We start from the raw sequence: 24162 nt of genomic DNA, 5'->3' as shown, positions 1-24162 counted from the left end.
TAGAGGTCACACTTAATGGCTTTTTTTACTCCAATTTCATAACAATGTACTACTAACAATACATTTTCGCTTTTACTATGTTCAAATTACCCCAATTTTGCAACCATGACTTTAACATAATTGAATCTTAGCATTAACCATCAAATTGGAAAGTGATGCAACATAGATTTTTTTTCGAGGCTAAAAATGCAACTTCCTTGAAACTTCACAACCAATTTACAACCAAAACCTTAAAATCATCTCTCCAATAAAAAATAGTGCTCTCAATACCAACTCCCTTTTTTATAGCAAGAATATTATAAGATTTTTGAAATCACTCCCTAGACAACTAACATCCCTAAAACCAAAATCTTAACAATGATCATGACATCTAAAATTTTTATTAGTAACCTCAACATTTTTTATTAATTAAGTTTATAACATTCTAGAAACCATCACTCAAAAAACTGATATTGTTATAAACAAAACCATAAAAGAAAAAAAACTAAAATAAAATAAAAAAAAGAGAGAAAAAAGAAAAAAGAAAGCTTCCAAAATATAATATATATATATATATATATATATATATATATATATATATATATATATATATATATATATATATATATATATGAACAATGGGCTACTTCAATGGCTACATAGCTGAACAATGGAAGACCCTTGCATTTTACAGTTGCTGTCTCGCTTTCCATCCTCTTCTCTTCACCGAACACTTCTTTCGTCGACACTTGTCACGATGCAGTGGAAGCACATGTTGAAGGAACAAGATTGTCCACGTCTAAGGAATGTTATTTTGGATCAAGAAATCACATGCTCTCACAATCGAGGTTGTTGAGCGCGGGGCGAAAAAACGATCCGTAAAAGAAGGGACGCAATAACTGACTCTCTTATGGCAAAATTCAAACAACATTGTCAATCGACCCTTACATATCTCTCTGTTATTACTAGCAATTGTCCCAATAGGTACAAAGAGAGGCCGATAGGATTATTAAATTAGAGTTGTTGAATTTCTCTAAAAGAGATATTGGTTGAAGCCTACAAGGAGCAAAGAGATTTGATGTTTGGAGTTCTATGCTATCTGGACATCATATTTCTTTAAATACAATGTAATTTTTTATAAAAGTTCAAGCCCAATGCAGTTCTGCCATGCAGACATACACTTAAATCGCTACTAGACTTATGATATAGACAAAGTTAAAGTAAAGTGGTATAAAAGAGAATGTATCAAGCTAAACCACAAGTTACACATCTTCAGACCTAAAAAAGTACATAACAATGGTCTGGCAAATCAGTAGCGATATCATACTTACTTTTCCTTCCACATACATACAATTGCTCCAAAGGCAAGGACAAGAAAATTTTCAGCTCTAGTGAGCACCAGTGGGTCACTAAAACGAGTGACCACAAGAAGAGACACAATTGGATTAATTGAAAGAAAATACAGAGTTGCTAATTAGAAATTTATTGTCAAACACTATTGTTCTCATAAGTAGTGTTTGTTATCACATGCGTTTACAGTGGCCATTCAAGTTTCAATTTTATTAGATCAATTAGAACTTGTTTTGGTTCACAATCAATATTTTCTATTCAACTATATGTGTTTTATGTTTTGCAGATAACATAAAGAACAAAACAGTAAATCTCATCCTCTCATCAATAATCACTATTAAGTTGTTTACATATTTTACTCTTCAGTGAGCCAATGAAGTGTAATTAAGATGGCCATCATTCCAATGTCAGCCAATGGAGTGTAACCATAAACTCATCCAATAGAGATCAACCACAAGAATAATGTCAAGCTGTATCATCCAGCAATAAGTTTTTCTTTTCAATTAACAAGCTACCAGTTCTTTCGCTGTCGCATAAAATATAAATTGAGGAGTTAAAAGACACTAGGGCCATTATAGCTAAATATGCATCAAGCTTTAGTGCTTCACCTGACCAGAATGCAAAAAGAAATGCTACAACGCAGTAGCAATGGATTCATCAGTGAAAATTGGCCAGACTTTAATTAATTCACAAAAACGTTGAATGATATCAATTGTTCAAAATTTTTAAACAAGTAAAGAAACACAAGAGAAAAGACAAGAAATGCTCACCAAAAGACAAGAGATGTGCAAATGATTAAATTAGTTACTGAGGTGTGTTGAAATGCCTTAAAAAGTGCTTATAGACTTTAACTATATTTATTAAGGTCCCCAACTGGAATTTGCAGAGCAGAAGGTTTTGCCCCTAGGTTTGTTATTATCATGTTCTTGTTCTCTAAAAGTTTGCTCCAAGTAGATCAAGTGGGCAAGGGACTTTACATGGACTCCACTCAACTTCAGACACAGCTTCAGCCATTATGCAGAGTGATTGAAATTGAACACAACTAAGTAGTGACATTGGCTCACAGTAATACACCAAATATAAGATATTGAAGCTTTTACAGAAGAAAGCAGTAAGAAAAATTATGAAGCTCAGAGAAGTAGATTTAAAATCTGGACTACTGTTTGATACCAAATCATCATCAACTCCAAGCATTGCAAGTGATAGATGAGTTTGGATGTCACAACTCCCAGAGTTTGCTCCAGATACATCCTCAATCAATTCATCTAATTCCATGGACATTGTCAATTACCTCTTGGTCCAATAAGGTAGATCATCTCCTTCTCCTCGTAGTAATTTCAACAATTTTCCTTCAACCGATCATTTTGGGTGCCTGTTTGAGGGACTGGAGAATAACGAAGATGAGCCTAAGAAGGACAATGACGATCAAGAAAGGTAGAGACCATCATCCATTGTCTGCAGTTCTATAAAATAAAGAACATGACAAATATTTTAAGTGATAAGATAATGTCTGCTACTCAGGCACTGCATCAATGTATACTTTATTGTTCTCATCAATCTCCCCACTGATGAGCATCCAAGATAGCAGAGTGAGAACTTTACTTTTCAACCATCGTCACAAGGGGCGAGCACCATAAACCTGCAAGTACCACGTTACCACGTTATCCATTTAGAGGTTTTAGATGAGAATCCCCAACTAGTCTTGCATTTTACTCACAAATTTTGACCTAAATTACCCGTAAACCACAAAGGCTAATAATGATCCTGCCTGCTTCACTAGTATTAACAAGTAAACAATGCATTAATTTATATTAATCATCAAACACACCAAAAACATCCCTTTACTATATACTTTGAACTAAGTTCGCCGAGTACGCAGAGATAGGCAGCACCCCATTTTTAAAGTTCAAGTGCCAGAGGAAAATGTTAAAATTTAAAGAACAGAACTGAAATTTATATCGATGGGATCCATACAGAAGGAAGAAGATCATGTGAAAATTAGAAAATCCGAAACTGAATGTGAAAATTGAGAAAATTGAAAATCTCAGAAAGCAACTTTGTAAACTGAAGAGTTCACAGCTCTTAAAGATCAACCGTTGGCCACCACAACCAACTGCCAGCAAAAATATCAGACTAAAATTACTCCCTAGACAGGTTCATGCAAAATATATGATAGACCATTGAAAATCTGAGAAAATGAAATTGTAAACTGAAAAGTCCTGCGCTTTTAATATTCACTGTTGGCCACCACAACCAAAACTCTGCAAAACATCAAACTCCTAGAATAACTTTCCACACAGGTTTATATGACAGGGCATGGAAAATAGAAATAAGACCTTGAATAAAATCATTGTACATGAAGAACACCGAGCAAACATTATGAATGAAAAATACCAGGCATCAGAATAGAACATATAAATCGCAATTCTAGATTGTTTCAAAGGGAGGTAAGTCCAATTTAGTGAGGGAACCCTAACTCAACATCTCTTACGATGTGGAGACATGTGTCCAAGGAGTGGGTCATGTCCCCTGCAATAGGGAAAGGGAGGACTGGTGAAGGAGATGCAGTGTCAAGTTTATTAGGGTAGGGGACACATCCCCTGGCAAGTTAGACTGAATAAAACAAGAAACAAAGTGATTACTTACAGGATCATAGGCTTCGTGAACAACAAGATCCAGAGCGGCATCTGTAAACCCTAAAGCAACACCTCTCTCTGCAAGACGAATTGCTACATCTTTCATCTGTAGTCTAGCAACTTTCTTGAGCTCATCATGAGAAAGAGGATCAAATACAACTATCTCATCAAGTCTATTCAATAACTCTGGCCTGAAATGTCTTCTAACCTGCAACAATATTCAAAGGCATGTCAAAGCACCGCAGCCAACTTCGTGATAAAATTATATGAAAAAGATGCATACACAGAGTCCAGGAATGCGTGTGCATACTTCTTGCATGACATTCTCTCTTGCGGTTTTTATTGTTGTGTGGCCAGACAATGCAGCAAGCAAGTGCTCTGCTCTAAGGTTGGATGTCATGATAATGACTCTGTTTGAGAAACTAACAGTGCGACCTTGGCAGAAAATATGTAAGGAAACAAAACAACGGAAGCAAGGAACACAACTGACTGGCAGTATTTACAGAATAGACTGTTTACATGACTAAAACTGGGAGGACTATAACACAAGGCAGAGTCTCCCTTGCTCTTTTCAACATTCCTATAGTCTTCTCACAACACTAAATTTTTAGAAACAGTGCAGTGCTTTCTTTCCCTTGCCAAAATTCAATTTTGATGAAAAAAAAAACCATCTGCATGAAAAACTGCCTATTAAACAGTTACCCCTCCTGCCTTTTAGCTGCAATATGGGCAGATTCTCTCATGATTTTTTCGATTACATGCTCAATAGAAATTTGGAAGCAAGTCATATGTTTCTTTTAACCAGTGTGGGTCGGCCACGTCCACTACAAGCCTAGATTTGCAATAATGACAACTTAAATATTTAACATAAGGATATCCTGATAATAATTTCCAACCACATGGCAAAGTGACAAAACATGTGTTTAACACAAGGCAATCCTTAGTCTCATGGAAAAGCATTGGAGAGGTTACCTCACTTTCTATCAAAAATAGATATAAATGACAGTACCAATCCACAGAAGTGATGTTTGAAAGCATTTCTTCAACGAGTACAGCTGCAGAGTCTGAAAGACTGGCCTGCGTAGTTTAGCACTCCCACACATATTCCATGTTCCCACCAGCTTTCATAGTGCATGTGTTTACAAGGCGCTTGCAATTCTTGCGTGGATCATTGACAGATCTATGTTACTTTTGACACTGAGCCCAAGTAAAAAATTTAAAACGAGTTATACATAACACAAGAATAATACCTTTCACATTTTAGTTGATTCCATTTATCTCAATCAACTCATGCATAGCATACCTATATAGAAAGTCACCAGTGGAAGCTATCCTTCCAGAAATCCATTCAGGAGCTATTTGTCCAAGGAGGTGCAACTGCTCCTCAACTTCACCTGCGAGTACAAAATATTAAGCATGAGATCAGATCACATAGCATGGCATTGAAATTGTTTCCTGCAAGACAATAGAAGAGAGATGTTCAAAGAGAGTTATTTACTTCTATCAGTAACATCCGTGTGATTTGATATTATTTTGTGAACAAGCTCCTGTCTTGTAAGAACTGAGCGTTTGCTTAAACGAAATATATCACGTATCATATTGAAGAGTCTAGGCAAGCATCCAATCATCTGCTGACGCATATTAGCAGCAGATACACCCGACTTGCACTCCTCTATCGTCTTCAACTCTTTTTCATAGACCTACAAAGTTACAAACAGTCTTTAGTACTCAAAGGGGAAAATTTTACTCAGAAGCTCAAAAAACTTTACAATTTCAAAGTGACCTGCAGTATGATCTCTGCTACAATATATTTTGACGTATAACATGCATTCAGTTTACAACACAGCATGCAACCAACCCAGAATCAGCCAGAGCAGATAAAGTATTAGCAACTACAAAGAACATCACAAAGAAAAGTCATTGCAATTTGACATGATATGCCAATGCAATTTCCAAGGCACTAACGAACATGGGGTAAAGCTTGGTCTGAAAAGCAATTTAATGTCATTGACTTGAATCAACTAATTATGAACAAAGTAAAACCACGAAAGATAATGACAAGAACTTACCTCTTGCAACACTGGCATTGGAATGGAGTCAATGATTTCCTGATCTGATTGAGACATTCCATCGATATGTATCTTGCAAGCCTCCTGAATATTGTTACTTGTCTTTTCAGCTGGCTCTGAAACATTCGATTCTCTACCAATGTCCAGCTTGCAAGGTTCAGCATTGCTTTTCTTAGGAGATCGTAAGCACAGTAGGCTTGTTTCAAAGAAATTCTTAGTTGTGTCAACTTGCAGTGTCTGGGATTCATCTACACCGAATCTGAATCGCTTTGAAGCATGCAAGGGTGGAGTATTAGGGAACCCTTTCACTGGAGTGTTCTCCAAGCTGAATGTTTTTCTATCATGCTGAGGATATGTAGAGTTTTGCATCACCTTCTCATTCTTCTTCGATATGGCAAATGGATTTGCAGCCCTCCTCAAAGGTGATGACTTAAATGAATCCACAGAGTTACCCCATTCACCGGATTTGGCAGGTGTAGAGAGTACAAGGGACTGTGGAGATTGAAAACCTTGAGTGAGGTCATCATCCAAATTGGCTTCCTCTGCCTTCCTTTTCAGAGGTGTTGAACGGGTTCCAGGCTGCTCACAAGCAAGAGGAGCGGAGGAATCTTTTTCTGATCTGTTAAAAGCTATTGCTCTTTTGACATTGGTATTGTTAGATCTCTTCACAGTGGGCTGAGAAAGACGAGAGGCCTCTGGAGAAGCAAAGCCTGGCGTTCCGGGAGACAAAACAGGAGGGGATGTAATGGGTGCAGCAGAAACTCCCGCAAATCGCAGATATTTCTTACTGATAGGGCTCTTTATATTAGTTTTCAGTATGGATTTAACAATTGGTGTTTTGACAGCAGAGGACACATCAGAAACTATTTTCAAAGCAACAGAACGACGAGTAACCCTTGGTGTTACAGGGGAGAAATAACCCTTTGATATAGGTGTGTTTGGATTCTCGAACTCTGACGCTGTTTTGCAAGGTGTGCGGGACACATCAGAAGTTGTTTTCAAGGCAACAGAATGACGAGTAACCTTTCAAATCTGGGACTTGCTCCGGCACAGGGAATGGTGGGTTCGCAGATGGTTCAGCTGTGAAGTTCCTCTGAGAAAACCGCCTCTGGAAATTTTTGGGTAAAAGTGAGGACATCATAGAGGGTTGAGGGTCTTCTTGATGAGGGGCAGGCGGATCAGAAGAAACACCTCTTGCTGGGGAAGGACTTTTACATATCACTGGAGGAAGTAGAGAGCAGCCTGGGGAGGTTAGCTGACATTTTCTATTGAAGGGCTCTGGCAAGATTGCCTCCGGAACATCATCTCCCTGAAATGCAATCGATGAAGCCCACCATGTACATACCCAGTTAAAACTCATAATATTGAAGGATTTTAAGGAATAATAATAATAATACAGGATAGCTGGAGCAGACTCACATTGGGATGAGCCTTGACGAATTCCATTAGACGGGTACGAAATGCTTTTCGCAAACCCAATGTATTGTTGGCTTTGGAGACCTTGCTCTTGCCACTTAGCACTGCATCATGCAAGACAGTGATTTTCAATTCTGGTTTCATGCACAGCGTCTCCTCATCATGTGTCATGATCTTCTCCAGCAAAAGCCCTTCAGGCAAAATGTGCTTCAATTGTGCCACATGGTTATACATAAATCTCCTGCAACCAGAATTAGGGTTTACTATTAATTCCCAAACGGTGATGAAAATATCTTTTACTATGCCTGTGAAAATTTACCTTAAAAGTCTGAGCATTCATTCTATGACTACAATCGGCCAATCTTTAGATCCTGGACAGAGAAGAAGTTCTATGTCTACTAATGTTATCAAGCTCTATGCATTGTAGGTCTGAGAGGAGAACGGAAACCAGTCTCTGGTTTATACATACTTGTGGGTCATCGATTCAACTTGGGGGCAGATATTGCAGAAGCTACTGTTTCCCTTACGAAGCCGAAGCAATTTGATGGCAGACTCCATGGAATCGAAAAGCTCTGCCAGCATTTCATATCTATAACACCCACACATAAATGCGTGAGTTTATCAAACACCCAGAAAATCAGATTGTAGAAATATAGTGACAGATATATGCTTACTTGTCTGGAAGACTGAAATCTGTAGTCTTCGGAGCTTTGGGCGGGGCAGAAATGGATTTTTGACGCAGATTTCTTTTGGGACGAGCTGTGGAATCGTTTGAGCTCTGTAATAGTTTTCTGGTTTGATTTGCGACCTCCTTGACAGACATAGCAACTCCCCTGTTTTTAACTCTTGAAGAAGAGTTTTCACTGCATTTTTTCTCGGGCGTGGGAGCACCCAACAACAACGATGGAGTTCTGCCCGTGGCCTTCTCTGATCTTCCATCGATTTGTTTTTTGAGAGATTTGCTGATACGGACCGGCTTCTTGCAAGGGAACCCTAAAACCGCTTGATCCTTTTTCTGGTTAAGAGATCTTTGGGAGGAAGAGGAAGATGTGGATCTGCCCCTGCCCGTGCCTGTGCATGTGCCTTTCCCTCTGCCTGTGCCTTCCCCTTGCTGTCTCCTGCCTCCTGTACCGTCCATCGTTATCGCTGTTTCTTTGTTTCGCCGAGAAATCCACAGCGTCCTCAGTCAGGGAATGCCATGGCCTAAACATCGCTTGGAAATCGAAACAGGAAACGGAAACCCGGAAGTTCTAGGCACTGAGAATAAACAGAAGCCCGCAGAATATGGATGCCAGGTGTCAACCTGAAATTGAAAAGGACGACGAAAGTCTGTTTCAATAGGAAGGCCTATCGGCCTAAAAATGTAAATTAATTTCTCTTTTATTTTTAAAATGTAAATTAATTTCTTTTTTATTTTTAACTATTTTTAAGATGGAAATCGAAGTATTTTGTTTATAGTGGATGCTTAGTATAATATTAATTTATTATTTTTAAATGTAAGTTATGTGACAACAGTGATTTCTAAAATATATTTCACACTATAAACTTCAGGCATGCAACTTTAGAATGTGCTCTTGCATCGTTCACCCTTCCTCTACTTCTAATACTATTTCCTCTAAATTTGTTGACACCTTCTATTCAATGTTTCCTTCACCCTTCCTCTACTTCTAATACTATTTCCTCTAAATTTGTTGACACCTTCTATTCAACGTTTCCTTTGCTTTTAAAACATTATGATACACTTCATCCATAATTAAGAAAAGAAAGGATGTTCATCTCATATTGAATCCAAAACTAGATTTCTTGATATAAGTGATAGTTAAATAATTCTTTTGTATATTATAAAACATGTCTATTTTTGTTTATAATTTTGTGCTTGTCTACACAAACTTAATTTTACTAGTAATGGACATGCAATAACTTCTCATTGATCTCATTCGCCACTTTTTTCAAGGTCTTTATATTCCCCTATTGCTTGTCAATTGTGTGTTTCTTCACAACATCCAACCAGAGTGCAACATGCCCTTTTAACTTTGTTATTGCAAGATGGAATCTATTGGGATTTTGGACATTCTCATATTTAAAGTATCCAACACGTTTGCCTATCTAATGTATGAGAGTCTTTGCTTTCAGACTTCCATCATAACAGGAAACTTCCACCCCTTACCTCCATTCTTTAGTAATGAGACCAAACACTCAGAGGGTCCATTTCACCAACATTTTCTTCTTTCTCCATCTCATAGTCTAATTCTAAATTTGTGATAACTCTAACATTTCCAATTAGTGCACTATCTAGTTCTTCAATTTTCCTTTTCAATTCCTCCAATTCATGGCTCCTTGCACCTCTTTAACATGTACAATGACATCCATAGGAGTCTTAGTACCATTCGCATAAGTTTCTTTCTTCACTACTTCTCATCACTTATCTAAATTCAATAGATATAAGATAAAATGATCAATCATAATAAGTACATGTTATATAACTAAATATGATAAAACTAACCATATAAATAATAAAAAACACTAAAAAATAAATAAAATCTAACTAATTATAGAATAATAACTTAATCCCACCCGTAAATATAATCTAAAATTCTTCATCTCTCCATCATTCACAATATTCAAAATAATATGATTTAATTAACAAACAACTTATAGTAATCTCAACCCAATCTAATATTCACTTTATTCTTCTCTATTATAAATCTTAAATTGAAACTCCTCTCTTCAATATATTTATAATGTGGTCATTAACTTTTCGACTCACATGCAGCGCAACAATCTTTTGTAAGTCATCACATCGTATTGACCTTTACAGATTCTCAAGATAACTTTTAGAGTAACTTACGATTCATTGTGCCAATTTAGTCAATTTAACTTTTACATATTTTTCTTTAAATACTCCTATCACATGTGAGTAACCTCTTTATTTGTCTTTAGCGAGAGTGACCTCTCCATGTGTCAAAAGTAAATTAAAATCAAAGATGCAATACTTTGCACAAACCCACCCAAACATGTTGATGCATCAAATGGTTTAACACTAAAAATCTATTTCATTGTGGGCCGAGACTGTCCAAACCTGAGCAGGCTGTTGAGCCTACTTTCCACGGGCAATCCAGAATATCCGCCCCCTCTGCTTTAAATCCCAAAAGAGATAGGAAAGTAAACGATATAACTGCTGTACACATGCAGACCCGTGATTATAGGACTTTATCGTTTGGTGGGTCGTTGCTACGCTTTGTGTATTTAATCGATGGGTGTAATCACGTCTCCCATATAACTGTATTGGATTACATTATCTACGTCAAAGGCATTCATACGTAACAACAAATTCTGCGTTCGGTTCTTTAATAACAAATTCTGCTTTCGGTACTGCAAATTAGTCATGTAATGGGAAGTACTGATACAATGCCAACTCCAGGACCGACGGTTTTCTGGCTTCTGTTGGCCATTCTTGGAGTCATAATTCATGCCTGTAAGTAGTGATTCATGTATATATTTTCTTTCAATCTCATTTTGGTTTCGCTTATTTTCATAAGTTGCGTACTGAAGCAATTTCAAGGGATACAATGATGTTTTTGTTCTTGCTTATGGCCTTCTGACTGCCATTGATTTTGCTCGTTTGGATAAATCCTCTGCCAGAAAAATACTTGGATGAAAATTCAATGGGTTTTTTTATCCTTTTCTATTGGTACTAACATTTTTTTCAAAGGCAAGAAATCAATTTTTCTCTCAAGAGGGTTAGAGCTGCTGAGGGCTAGAGTGAGACCTTGGTACTGTCCCAGTTCATAAATGTAATTATTTTAGAGTTCACAGGGCTAAAATCTAGTATAACAATATTCATAAGCATAAAATCATTACAAACATATTTATCAAAACATTATAACTCATCATATCACTAGCTAAAATTTAAACCTAATTAAAAAAGAGCCATTTGGACAAACCACCCTAAATAATCCCAATTCACAATCCGTTAGTACTAGTAGCATATATCTGCTTCAGGTTCCCTTATCTTTTCCTGTTAGTATTAGCATATATTTGCCTATGGGGTTTCCCTATTTCAACCAATAGTCTATGCAAGTAAATCTCATGGTTTTCCAATGTTTTCCATCTTAATGTCCCTACTGTGTTGATCAGGCTTCCCTTGAAGAAATCCTGCACTAGGTCATGTCTACCTGGTAAAATACCGTGACTTAACAGTATAAACTGTCTGCCTACTGTTTGGATCTTGTTCATGGAAGGCAGTAATGATTATCCACGCTAGTTGCTGTTGAGATTGTTGTGGCAGGGTGTCTAAAATACTGTTGGAAAAAAAGAAATCCTGAGTTTACTTAGTTTAAAAAATATATATTCTACATTTTTCCTCTGTTATTCATTGCCCTTCTCTTTTCTGAAAATTTATTGGATTAAGCTCACATTTGCACCCATAGTATTTCAATTGTTTTCAACTATTTCAATAAAATTCCATGGCTCTGTTATGCCTTATACTAACATTACTATGTAATTGATTATATACAGTTCCTGCCTGACATTTCCTAGTTTCAATGTTTTATCTTTTTCTTTTTCTCATTGTTGCACAGATGCAGAGGATTACTCCATCGGTGTCGCTTATGGGCAGTTTGGTGACAATCTGCCCTCCGTACAAGAATCTATTGACTTGATCCAGAGATTGAAGATTGGAAGGCTTAAAATCTACAGTACCAATCCAGTAATCCTCAAGGCGCTCTCTAACACGGGTATTAAGGTCTCTGTGATGGTGAAGAACGAAGATATTGCCGGTCTCTCGGCCAGCCAGTCAGTTGCAGACAAATGGGTCAATGATAATATTGTTCCCTTCTATCCTGCAACCGAGATCAATATAATCCTGGTGGGGAATGAAATTTTAACAGACTACTCCAACAAACAGACCTGGTACCAGCTAGTGCCCGCTATGCAGAGCATCTGGCAAGCTCTGGTTAATTATAATCTGGATCATATCAATGTTGGAACCCCTTTGGCTATGGATATGCTTGGATCTTCAGTTCCCATATCAGCATTTCCTCCATCAGATGGTACTTTTCGGGATGATATTGCAGAAACTGTGATGAAACCAATGCTGGAGTTTCTTCATAGAACGAATTCCTACTTTTTTATGGATGTGTATTCTTACTTTCCTTATTTATTTGATCCCGAAGATATATCTTTGGAATATGCCAATTTCGGAGAACATGACAAAAATTACACCGACCCCAATGGCCTTGTGTATACCAATGTGCTGGACCAGCAGCTTGATGCGGTTGTAGCTGCAATGAGCAAATTGGGTTATGACGACATTAAGTTGGCCATAGCTGAAACTGGATGGCCCAATGCCGGTGACATCAGTCAGTTGGGTGCCAACATCAATTATGCAGCCCTTTATAACCGGAGGGTTATAAGGAGAATGGTTGCAGACCCTCCCCTCGGAACCCCTCGCAGGCCCAATCAATTCATCCCCACATACATTTTCTTATTGTATGATGAGGATAAAAAGTCTGGACCGGGGACTGAGAGGCATTGGGGTTTTGTGTATCCAAATGGAACCTTGATGTATGAGATTGATCTCACTGGGAAGCTCCAGGATTCGGACTATGGGCCTCTCCCTACTCCGCCTCCACCCTACAAGGGCAAATTGTGGTGTGTTGCAGATCCCAGTGCAGATTTTTATGCCTTGCCCTCCGCTATTGATTCTGCTTGCAGTCAGGGAGACAACACCTGCGGTGCCATCCAGCCAGGGGAGCCTTGTTATGAGCCTAACACGGTTATTGATCATGCATCCTATGCATTCAACAGTAATTGGCAGCAAAATAAGAACTTCTATTCCGGTTGTGACTTTAATAAAACTGCAAAACTAGTCACAGAGGACCCCAGTAAGTAAAATTATTCTAATCTGTACCTTTATCCATGCCTGGTTTGTTTTTGAAGCTCTTTTCAGTATCAACCTGTCTGACTTTGCGATAAATCTTAGGTATGTTTGCGATATTTGTTTTTTTCTTGATAATTTTTTTCGGTTGAGTATGTTTGCATTTCGCTTGAATCTGCTATACTGTTTAGGGCCTAGGCTATGTTCATTTGTTTTGACCTTGAATCTGAAGTACTGTTTGGAGCAGGTGGGAGGTATGATTTCTTTTTCCTTGAATCAGGTGTGAACCGGGATATGTTTCTTATACACATAAGTTAATCTCAATGTGGCATGAATCTGCTTAACATATTTTAGGACTATTTTTATTTGGATGGTAGATTTTAGAAATATTTCAGAATTTTTTGAGTGGCATGAATCTGCTTAACATATTTTAGGACTATTTTTATTTGGATGGTAGATTTTAGAAATATTTCAGAATTTTTTGAATGGTAAAATATATAATATTTTGGGAATTAAATAAATAAGAGTAAAAGTGAAACAATTTTCAGTCAAATTTGGAAATATTTTAAGAATCTGCCATCAAATTCAAGGATATCCTCAACATAAATGTCTTAAAACTTTTTACACTGGACAGGTTTGTTTTAAGCCGAATCTGGTTCGTTTCCTAAACTTGATGTTTTTAGTTTCCTGCTAAAATCCCTTGAAATTTTGGGCACGTGTTTGTTTCTGCCAATGATCTGCTTCACTTTTAAATGGTCATATACATATTCCCTCCATGAATCGGCTTCACTTTTAAATGTATAATTATTTTTGGGTTTGAATCGGTTTCATTTCTTGAGTGGACAAGATATCAGAGTCGTTTTCCAAATATGGGTTTGTTATCAGCTGAACATTTGTGTAATTTGTATGTTGCAGGTCATGGGAGTTGCATATACGAATTCGTAGAATGTGTCCAGAAGTCTGTACTTTGTTGAGACGCTTTGCCTGGTTGAAATGGTTATGGTAGCGGTATTTGCCTCAGTTTTAGTAGTTCAGAAGATGATCTTAAAGGACCTTGTCACTTATTACTCTTGTAATTGATAGCAGGGAATCCTTACTCTATTATATTTTCATATATATAAAGTTTTATTTAAATTTTGTATAAAATTTAAATGATTTATGAATTATAAATATGAATTGCTAAGATTTTATAATTTTAAAATAGTAATGTAATTTATAAAAGTAAATTTCTATATTTAAAAATACAATTTTAAGATATTAAAATTATAATTTAAAAAAAAAATTACATAAATGAATTAAATGATTACCATTAGAAAAATCCAAAAAAATGATTAAATTGTCAGCATCTTTCTGACTACATCTGTTATTCTCTCTGCTTCTGACCATACATGTTATTCTCTGTTATTGTAACTGTTTAGAATAATTTAATGAATAATAAATGCCTTTTAGGTTTCCACATCCTCGCGCTGATGTGTAAGCATCTCTATGTTACCTGATGATTCTGTAGTTGATGGATCCTTTCAGCACTTTTATCATTAATATTAAATGGTGATTTTGAAAAGTATTTTAGTTAAGCAGAAGCGATCATTATAAAAGATATGAGAAATTATTATATAATATTATGAAAATTTATTATACAATATCATAAATAAAGACAATCAAATAAGCATAATATTATATTTGAATTGAATTTTTATTAGTTTTTTAAATTATTTTTAATATTTTAATTTATTTTAAAATAATTATCAATTAAAATATTAATTAAGTTTATTATTTTAAACTATATAATAGATATATATATTTTATTTTATAAAAATTATAACTCGTTAATATGCAGCTAGTTTCTCTATGGAGTAGAGTGTTAATGGATATAGCATAAGCACTATATTGGTAACCTTTAAAAAAATAATTAATATAAAATATTCATTATATGGTTTAAATTATCATGTGTTTTATTGTATGATTTTAAATTACTTTTCAGGGGTTAAAAATTTATTTTATATATGTATATGTATATATATATATTAGTTTTTAATATATATTTGTAAGTGTAGAATATGTTTTTTAATTAAAAATCTATTGTATGTTTAAAATAAATTTGGCGAGTTATTTTTAGAGGAATATTAACCAAAATTAATATTAATAGAAAAGCTAATCTGAATTTACATAAAAATTAACTAATTTATTATTAACAATGCCAATACATTTACTATTCAAGTGAAAGAACCCGAGAATGATCATGGATTTTATTGAGAGTTTTTTTCATTTTTTTTTTCCTTTTCATACATTAATCCATTTTGAAGAGTTACCTAGAACACATTTAGAAGAGACAATGAGTGCATTTCCTTGGTCAAATTCCAAACCTGAAGCATTTTCTACTTTAAATGCTTCCTTATCACTATCTAAGTGATGTGATTCATGGAAGAATTTATGATTGCTCACCCACAAAGCCAAAACCATAGTTGTATCTTGTGCATCTCCATTCGAGGGATGCATCTTGACATATGTATGATGACATGTCCCTGCATGTGGTTGAGCAGGGGTTGAAGGACTCATTTTTCTATAGAAATTTTTTGTTGCTACATATTTTCTTGTTTGTGACCTAAAGAAGTCTTAGCTCCTTTTGGAACTTTTGGATCTTGCCATTTTTTGTTGCTACATATTTTCTTGTTTGTGAGCTAAAGAAGTTTTAGCTCCTTTTGGAACTTTTGAATCTTGCCATCCTCGTGACTTATTCGTGGATTTTGGAAGAGGATACAACACTTGAGAAGAGGGACATACATTTTGGAGATGACCAAGTTGTTGACAGATCCTATAACGAAATCTTGTATTTTTGTAGTCCACTGACTCTGAAAACTAAAGTCATTCCACTCAAGTGGGGTTTTGTCCATAAATTCTTTGTAAAGTTTGATTTCAACACATATTCGAGCAAATGTCATGATACCCTTCTCAAGCCTTTTTGTGTCTACTTTTATGGAGTGATTGAGTGAGCTTCCCACATCAACTAAGATGTCCACATGTAGCAAATAAAGGGGCAAATTTGGGAGTCTTACCCAAACTAAATTCACTGTAATTGGCATTGATAGAGGATTAAAACCAACAAACCAAGTTTTAAAAAAGCACCCAACACTACCCAGAACCAAATTCCTTCATAAAAAACGTTTCGATAATCCTTAAGATCTTTAAAATACATCACAAAAAAATCTTTCGAACAAAAGAACATATTTGTATTTAGGGACGAAGTCTATTGCACCCATTCCTGAAGTGAAAATATTATATCCCATAACCAATTAAATGGACAGATAATGGAATGTGTCAAATAATCCATGTAATCATCCTCTGATTAAAGATGATCCACATTAATAGTTGGGATATTTTCCACCTGGTCCACAATGAAGGCTAACCTTGAGATTCATTTGGGAATAGGTTATGTGGGCCTTGGCTTGAAAATATCCTCAAAGGATTTTGAGAGAGAGGCAGAGGATGCGTCTTAGACTTTGGTTCCATCAATAAGTTTGAAACTAAAAATATTGAAGTGTTCTTGGCTATGCCATAATCTCCATATGAATTTTTTTCCTAAAGTTGCTTATTTGTGTGAAGAAATCACATAAAAATGGTGGGAATTCTTGCTCAATCTTGATTTTTGGAGACAAGATCAATGGCTTTCACCTGAATACCTAAAGTGCCCCTTGAAATTGGTTTCATGAAGATTGAAAAGTTCAAAGGATTTGAAGCAATGGCTTTAGATTGGATGTAGGGAAAAATTTGCTGCAAAAAAATCCTCTTGTTTATCATATTTGTAGTGGATGCAGCAAAATGAGGGATTTCCAGCAAATGACATAGTCGTGAAGCAAAATTCTCTCAAGAACAAGGCCACAACTAAAGGCACTAGGGTTTCCATTGCAAGCTCTAAGGTTAAGTTTGTTAAATAATTTTTCAATTTCTAAAATATGTTTATTTTATATCAAATTTTTATATTGATTTTTTCTATTAATTTTTAAATAAATTTAAAATTTTCATTAAATTTGTGTTTTTTAAAAACTATTATTTTCCCTTTTTATTTTTATTTTAAATGGAGTATTTTCCCCTTTTTCCCTAATTATATCATTTTTCTTTTATTATTATTATTTTTAAAATTTTAAATAGAGTATTATTTTTTTTTGTGATTTTTTTTTTAAATTTCATTTTTCATTTTTTCCCTCTTTTACAATCACTTTCACAACAAAATTAACTTTTGGTCCAATATTTTTAAAAGTTAAAGAAAACATGCTATTAATAGTGCATATTTTCAATTGCATGATAGGTCTTAAGATTTTGGTTCCAATGGTGCCATTTGTTAAGACCACGATTTCCCAAAAATTGCAATTTTATTCGTATAAGAAAAAAGGGTTACTATTACAAGAACTACTTTTTGATTCAAGGATTGATTTTGTGGTTTTGGTTGCAACACTTCTAATTTTCAAGCTTGAAAGTTCCAAAGAAAAAGCTCATAATTGTAACAAATAAATATATTTACATAAGATACAACATCGTAAAATAAAAAAGTACTTCCATACCATAAACAACATCCAAATAAATATATTTCCTTAAGTTACAACATCGTAAAGTAAAAGAGTACTTCCATACCATAAACAACATCCAATGATCTTTAAAAGTTGGTAAATTTAACTTAATTTTTTTTGCAATATATTTTTTCAAAGTTATTTTAATAATTAATATATTTTATTTTTTAATATATCTTAATAAATAAATTAAAACTTAAGATGGCTTTGTGAGGAAATACCTACGCCTTGAGATTTAAAAGAACATTTCCAGAGCTTGCAGTTGGGAAAGTAATTACAATAATAATGTTAATAAAGTTGATAATAAATAAATTAAAGCTTAAGATGGCTTTGTGAGGAAATACCTTCCAGAGCTTGCAGTTGGGAAAGTAATTACGATAATAATGTTAATAAAGTTGATAGGCAGAGAAAGGTAAAAGCATTATCATACATATTTATCAATTATCCTTTTGAATTGTACATTTAAAAATGTTACCCGTAGTCAATTGAATTGCAAGGACTATAATCTAAAGCATAGGGCTAAGCGTTGACAAAATTTATTTTTTTATTGTACGTTTCAACGACTATAATGTAAAAGCTTAGTGCTAAGTATGGGCAACACTACCCTAAATTTAATTTTTATTTTAAACTTTTTATGCGTATAGTAATTTTGTTGGGCTTGTACTTTTAAAGATGGACCAAAGAGGTAAGGAAATTTTAACTTAGGAACTCAAATTAATGTAAACATATATGAATCGAATATTTTTTTTAAAGTTCAATTAGCCTTCTGCATGTAGTTCAGCGGTCATTTGCTCTCCTATTCAGAGTTTGGAAAATTATGGATTTAAGTTTATTTGGTAATTTTGTAGCTAACATTATTATTGTTGATAGTGATGACTTTGTATAGTTTCAAAAGTGATAAATCTTAGGTTGAGTAATAGATACAAATGTAATACCCCTTAATTAGCGGTTCACAAATTATTTGTGAATATTTTAGTGATTAAATCAAAGCGATTATAATTTTTTTTTACATGCCAATTGGATTATGGATCAACTTAAAATGCAATTTTTTTTTTTTTTTTTTTTTTTCCAAATGAGAAAAAAAAACACGGATATAATTTTTTTTATTAAATTATAAAGTTATCTGGATGGTATATAGGTTAAATAAATTAAATTGAAATTTAAAAAATGTAATCTATTAAAATTTATTTTTATTTTTTCTTATAAAAATAATTGGTATAGAAATTAATATGTTTAAAACGGGTTAATTATATTGATAAGCTTTTATTTTGGAATAAAATTTCAAGATTTTTTATTTAATTATCAATAATAATATATTCTAGAATATTTTTAATAGTAGTGACATATTAAAGGTTGAGATTTATCTCAAAAGTAGATGTATCATTTTTTCCCTTTTAATTAAGTTGATTAATTAAAAAATGTCATATAAACATGAGTTACTATTTTTTTGGGCATGTTGTATTAGCAAAGCATGGTATTGGCCCATTGTATTGTATCAAAACCTATTTACAAGCTAAGAATTTCCATGATAAAATGAGGGGCGTCTCCATGGTTAAGAATATTATTACATATTTTCTTATATATATATATATATATATATATATAAAATTCATACGTTAATTTTCTTTATAATAATAATAATAATAATACTAATAAAGTTATAATTTAGTTAATGAGGTTGATAGATGTGTCTATTTTGGAATAGAGCTTCCAAAATTTTAATTTAATTATTAATAATTATTAGGTGGATGGTAGGGATTTAACTTCACAAAATATTCTAGAGTATTTTTAATAGTAGTTACAAATAAAAAGTTGAGATTCACCTTAAAAGTAGTTATGCTCTTAAACATATATTTAGAGAATTGTAGAGGAAGATTGAGCTACTCAAAAGCAATTTATAACCTACAACTTCAAGATTAAAGAAAATACTCCCTACCATATAGCCTTTTCCCCATTGAAAGCATGGCTATAGTTAGGTATCTATGTATAAGAAGAAGCTATACAACATGGAAGCCAAGAGGTATCCTAAAATTGCTTCCAATTCAAGCCCAAACCACAACCTCCTACTCAAGCAAGGCTAGCATAAGGATGTACAATCTTGGCTAAACTATTGGGGGGCAAAGGAGGAGATCATCTTGAAGAATAAGGATAATATTTAGAATACTATTACTTCCAAATTTAAGGATAATTTGTGAGATAATATGGAGTTAGAGGGGAAAATGAAGTTAAGATATTATAAGGAGGTGATCAACCCCAATCAAGAAAACCAAAAACACCTTTCTATCTTGACTAATGCTAAGAAGAAAATGAGCATTACCAATGTAAAAATAAAATGAGCATTGTCAAGATAAGAATGCATTGGTCTATTCCCAAAACACATTGGGACAGAATTGTGACATTAAGAATGTTGAAGATGAAAAGGGATTTCTCTTGGATTGCATGGCTCTTACTCACATCCATTCTAATTTCCATCTTTTCCAGAATATCATCCTTCTTGAGTTGCAAAGTCAGCAAAACTATGGTGATCTAAGAACACTCCTCTCTCTTTTTTCGATCATAGAAATAATATGTTAAATAATCTCAATTAATATCTTACCTTCTTAAAGTCATGTAGACCATATTGGTCTTAGTGGACATCATCATTATCATCTATGAATTCTTTTAATAAGCAACCTAGTTCCATATTAACTCAGGATCTATCAAGTGCCGAGAGGGATCAAATCTCTCAAGGTGCAAACCTCTTTTTTGAGTGAAAAACTTAAGGAAAGGTTCGTACCTTGGGAGATTTGATCCCCCTTGGAGCTTGATAGATCAAGAGTTAAGACGGATCTAGGCTAGTTTCAGTGGTGTTTAGCCAAAGAAAATCGTAAATTCATCTAATATTAATATAATCATTTTAAATATGATAAATATGTCTCAAACTAATCTGGTCATTTTAATTTTAAATTTTCTTAGTTACCTTAGTTTGTTGAGATGATAAATATTGTTAATAACTTTAATGATGAAAAATGATGAAATAAAGGATTTGAATGGAAAGTGACAATGTAATAGTGTTGAATGATATAGAATGTGAATAATAAGAATATAGTCAATTATAAATAGTCTTCATTGTGATTAATCTCAAACTATTTTCTTCTACTATTCTAATTGTCACCCTGACCAAAGATGGAAATAAAATTGCCGAAAAATTAGAAGATAATATCTACATTTTTTAACTAGGAGATTAGCACCCTTTATAGCTATAATAGGTCTTTCGCCATATCTAACATAGTGAATTTTAGGATCCTTCAACGACCAGATACTTTTCAGTGAATTTCGACGAGAAAAAATGATAATATGTTTGATCTTTCGATGAAAATGAGTTCGCCGAGGGAAAGATCCATGAGACAACGATCGTGAATGAGAGGATTGTTTAAGACTTATTTTTGTCATATTTTTATTTCGATTGTCATCTTTTCTTATTGATTATATGAAAATGACAGGTTAAATCACAAACCATTTAAATATTTAGCTCGAGCTATTGTAGTAAACATCATACCTTGTCTTTCTTTCTCTCGAATATTAATAGGTTGAATTACGATAACAAAAAAATCAATGTACATTGTCAGTAATATTTTGTGCTTACACTGAAATCAATGCACAATTTTAATCAAATCACTTTAAAATTAATGTACCATCATACATCCAATTATATCAAATCAAAAATCAACATCTACACTGAAATCAATGCATCTAATGTAGGCAATCAAATAAGATTATAAAACAACATTTACACTCAAATCAATGCATCTAGTGCAATTAAGCAAATAAGATTATAAACCAACATCTACATTGAAATCAATGCATCTAGTGCAAACAATCAAGTAGGATTAGAAATCACCATCTACATTGAAATCAATGCATATAGTGGAAGCAACCAAATAGGATTAGAAATCACCGTCTACACCAAAATCAATGCATCTAGTGCAAGCAATCAAATAGCATTAGAAATCACCGTCTACACTGAAATCAATGCATCTAGTGCAAGCAATAAAATAGGATTAGAAATCACCATCTACACTGAAATCAATGGATTTAGTGCAATCAATCAAATATGATTAATAATCATCTACAATTAAATCAATGCATCGAGTGCAAGCAATCAAATATTATAAGAAATCAACATCTACATTGAAATAAATGCATCTAGTGCAAGCAATCAAATAGGATTAGAAATCACCATCTACACTAAAATCAATGTTGCATTTAGTGCAAGCAATTAAATAGGATTAGAAATCATCTACAATGAAATCAATGTATCTAGTGCAAGCAATCAAATATCATTAGAAATCAACATCTACACTAAAATCAATCCATCTAGTGCAAGCAAGAAAATAGGATTAGAAATCACCATCTACATTGAAATTAGTACATCTAGTGCAAGAAATATTCTTCACTCTCTCCCCCCTTCATATATATCTATACATCCTTCCATCTCTCCTTTGTCTCTCTACCTCAACCCCCCAAACACACATGCTCTCCGACTCCATATATATTAATCTCTCTATACCTTCCTCCCTCTCATCATCTCTCTCTTAACTTTTCATATATATATTTATCTCTCTTTGTCTTTGTATATCACCCACAAAAAATACACTCTATTTCTCCAATATATCTATCTATCCCTCCCTCCTCCTATCCCTCTCTCTCTCTTCCTCTCCTCTCCCTCTTCCATGCTTATATCTCTCTTAACAATGTAAGCTTTGAAACAGGAACTGATACTGTTACCCGTTTCGTAGAGATAGCAAAAAAGTGACCCGATTTTGAAAAGGGGCGATGCAGAACACACATATTTTTTTAGAGCATAGTTTTTGGCACTTTAATTTTTTTTATGTACATTACGTTTTAGAATGTTAGTGATTTGCATGCTGATTTAAAAAAGTGGTGATTCTACATTAGGCTTTTTTTTTAAAAGACCTATTTTTTGAGTTTAAATGTTCTAATGTATGAAATGTAAATAATTATATTCTAAATTTAACAATTTTTGAAGTGGTCTTCTTCTTCATATTTTCTTGTTTTTATTTAATTTTTTATTTTTTATTTTTTTTGAGTGAGGTTTTTATTGTTTTGCATATTTAAAGAAGAAGATCGATATTTTGAAGTTTCGATATTCTACATATTTATACATCGTTAATTAATTTTTCAATGCACATGAAATAATTGTCTCTAAAAACAATAATTTTTAACAATTGACATAAAAACAACCATTTTCAAAATAAATATAACTAAAAAATTACACACTTTGATAATTTTTTGTAATTATTTTACTAGAAATGACATGTCAAAATCACAAATTTTATAGGAAAATTTTAACTAAAAATGGTTAAATAATAGTTTTTTTCTTTTAATGAATTTCATGTCAAAATAATAATAATAATCATTGTTTAAAAAAAATGATTAACATAAAAATTAATGGGAAAATCACATAATATAATTATTGAACACATAACAACATTAATTGAATGCTTATTCTTATCATAAAATGCCAAAGTCAAAACATTACATGTATAACTAATTAATAGTTACAAAAAATCAGCTTGATTTCCGAGCATAACTTAAATTTAATCAACAATATCATGTAATCCAAACTCTTCATCCTCTATAGTTTCATCATTGTCTTCTTTCACAATATTTTTTGCTTCATTTTGCTCATTTTCTTCTTCTAATGGATCTTTGATGTCTGCAAATCTCCCAATGTATGTCTTTCCAATCATTCCATGTAATGATGGTTGGGGTTCCTTTGTTTTTTTTGCCACACGTGATTCACTAAAGTCCCCTTTATTCAAACCAATTTCTTGCATTGCATCTGGAAGAAATTGAAAATAATTAATTCTTTGCTGAATAAAATTGCACTATATTGGATCTTTTTCAATGGCAATGCAATTTCTTCCTTTTTGAAGGCAACATGCTACTGTTGTACCTAATTATCGAGCACAAAAGAAATAATGAAGTAAATTAGTAAAATGACATATAAATTAAGAAATAGGATATTGAAATGCAATTTCATATAATAAAACTTACTTGATCCAGAAAATGAATCCAGAACCCAATCTCCTTCATTTGAACATATGTCTATAAGATAGTTAATCAATAACTATGGTTTTTGATAAATGTTAACTATCTCTCCTTTTGCTTCTTTGTCTTCACATGTTAGTTTTCTCACAACAACATCATAAGCCAATACTTGGCTATGACTCTTTCCATCTACTTGATTAAAAATAATAGACATATTG

At 33.5% G+C, this 24162-nt stretch overlaps 1 protein-coding gene and 2 pseudogenes across 2 annotated transcripts; 1 reads left to right on the top strand and 2 right to left on the bottom strand.

The window, feature by feature from the left end:
• Window positions 1-2944: 2944 nt before the first annotated feature.
• LOC149263462 (chaperone protein ClpB1 pseudogene) lies at window positions 2945-4365 on the bottom strand (annotated as a pseudogene).
• LOC149263461 (CDT1-like protein a, chloroplastic) lies at window positions 4060-8668 on the bottom strand (annotated as a pseudogene). Its single transcript, XR_016259273.1, has 8 exons — window positions 8125-8668; window positions 7920-8039; window positions 7454-7691; window positions 6035-7343; window positions 5464-5665; window positions 5269-5359; window positions 4938-5162; window positions 4060-4173 (listed from the first exon to the last, which is right to left on the bottom strand). The product of XR_016259273.1 is annotated as a CDT1-like protein a, chloroplastic (transcript).
• A 2042-nt stretch (window positions 8669-10710) lies between these two features.
• On the top strand, window positions 10711-14462 carry LOC149263460 (putative glucan endo-1,3-beta-glucosidase A6). Its single transcript, XM_089426334.1, has 3 exons — window positions 10711-10925; window positions 12031-13335; window positions 14244-14462. Exons 1-3 carry the CDS (start codon window positions 10841-10843, stop codon window positions 14300-14302), a joined length of 1449 nt encoding a protein of 482 aa, XP_089282460.1. The 5' UTR covers window positions 10711-10840; the 3' UTR covers window positions 14303-14462.
• The last annotated feature ends 9700 nt before the right edge of the window (window positions 14463-24162 follow it).

This window comes from Pinus tabuliformis, chromosome 6 (assembly GCF_031772625.1).
Source record: "Pinus tabuliformis cultivar Carrire ecotype Pingquan chromosome 6, CPIR1, whole genome shotgun sequence".
Lineage (NCBI taxonomy): Eukaryota > Viridiplantae > Streptophyta > Pinopsida > Pinales > Pinaceae > Pinus > Pinus tabuliformis.
Note: the sequence above shows the minus strand (reverse complement) of the source record. Positions and strands in the feature narration are given on the sequence as shown.

Excerpts from the sequence above, each read along its gene's own strand:
- LOC149263460 (XM_089426334.1), top strand. The coding sequence starts at position 10,841 with ATGGGAAGTACTGATACAATGCCAACTCCAGGACCGACGGTTTTCTGG. Across the intron at positions 10,926-12,030 it reads TGGAGTCATAATTCATGCCT|ATGCAGAGGATTACTCCATC; the intron begins GTAAGTAGTGAT and ends ATTGTTGCACAG. Across the intron at positions 13,336-14,243 it reads ACTAGTCACAGAGGACCCCA|GTCATGGGAGTTGCATATAC; the intron begins GTAAGTAAAATT and ends TGTATGTTGCAG.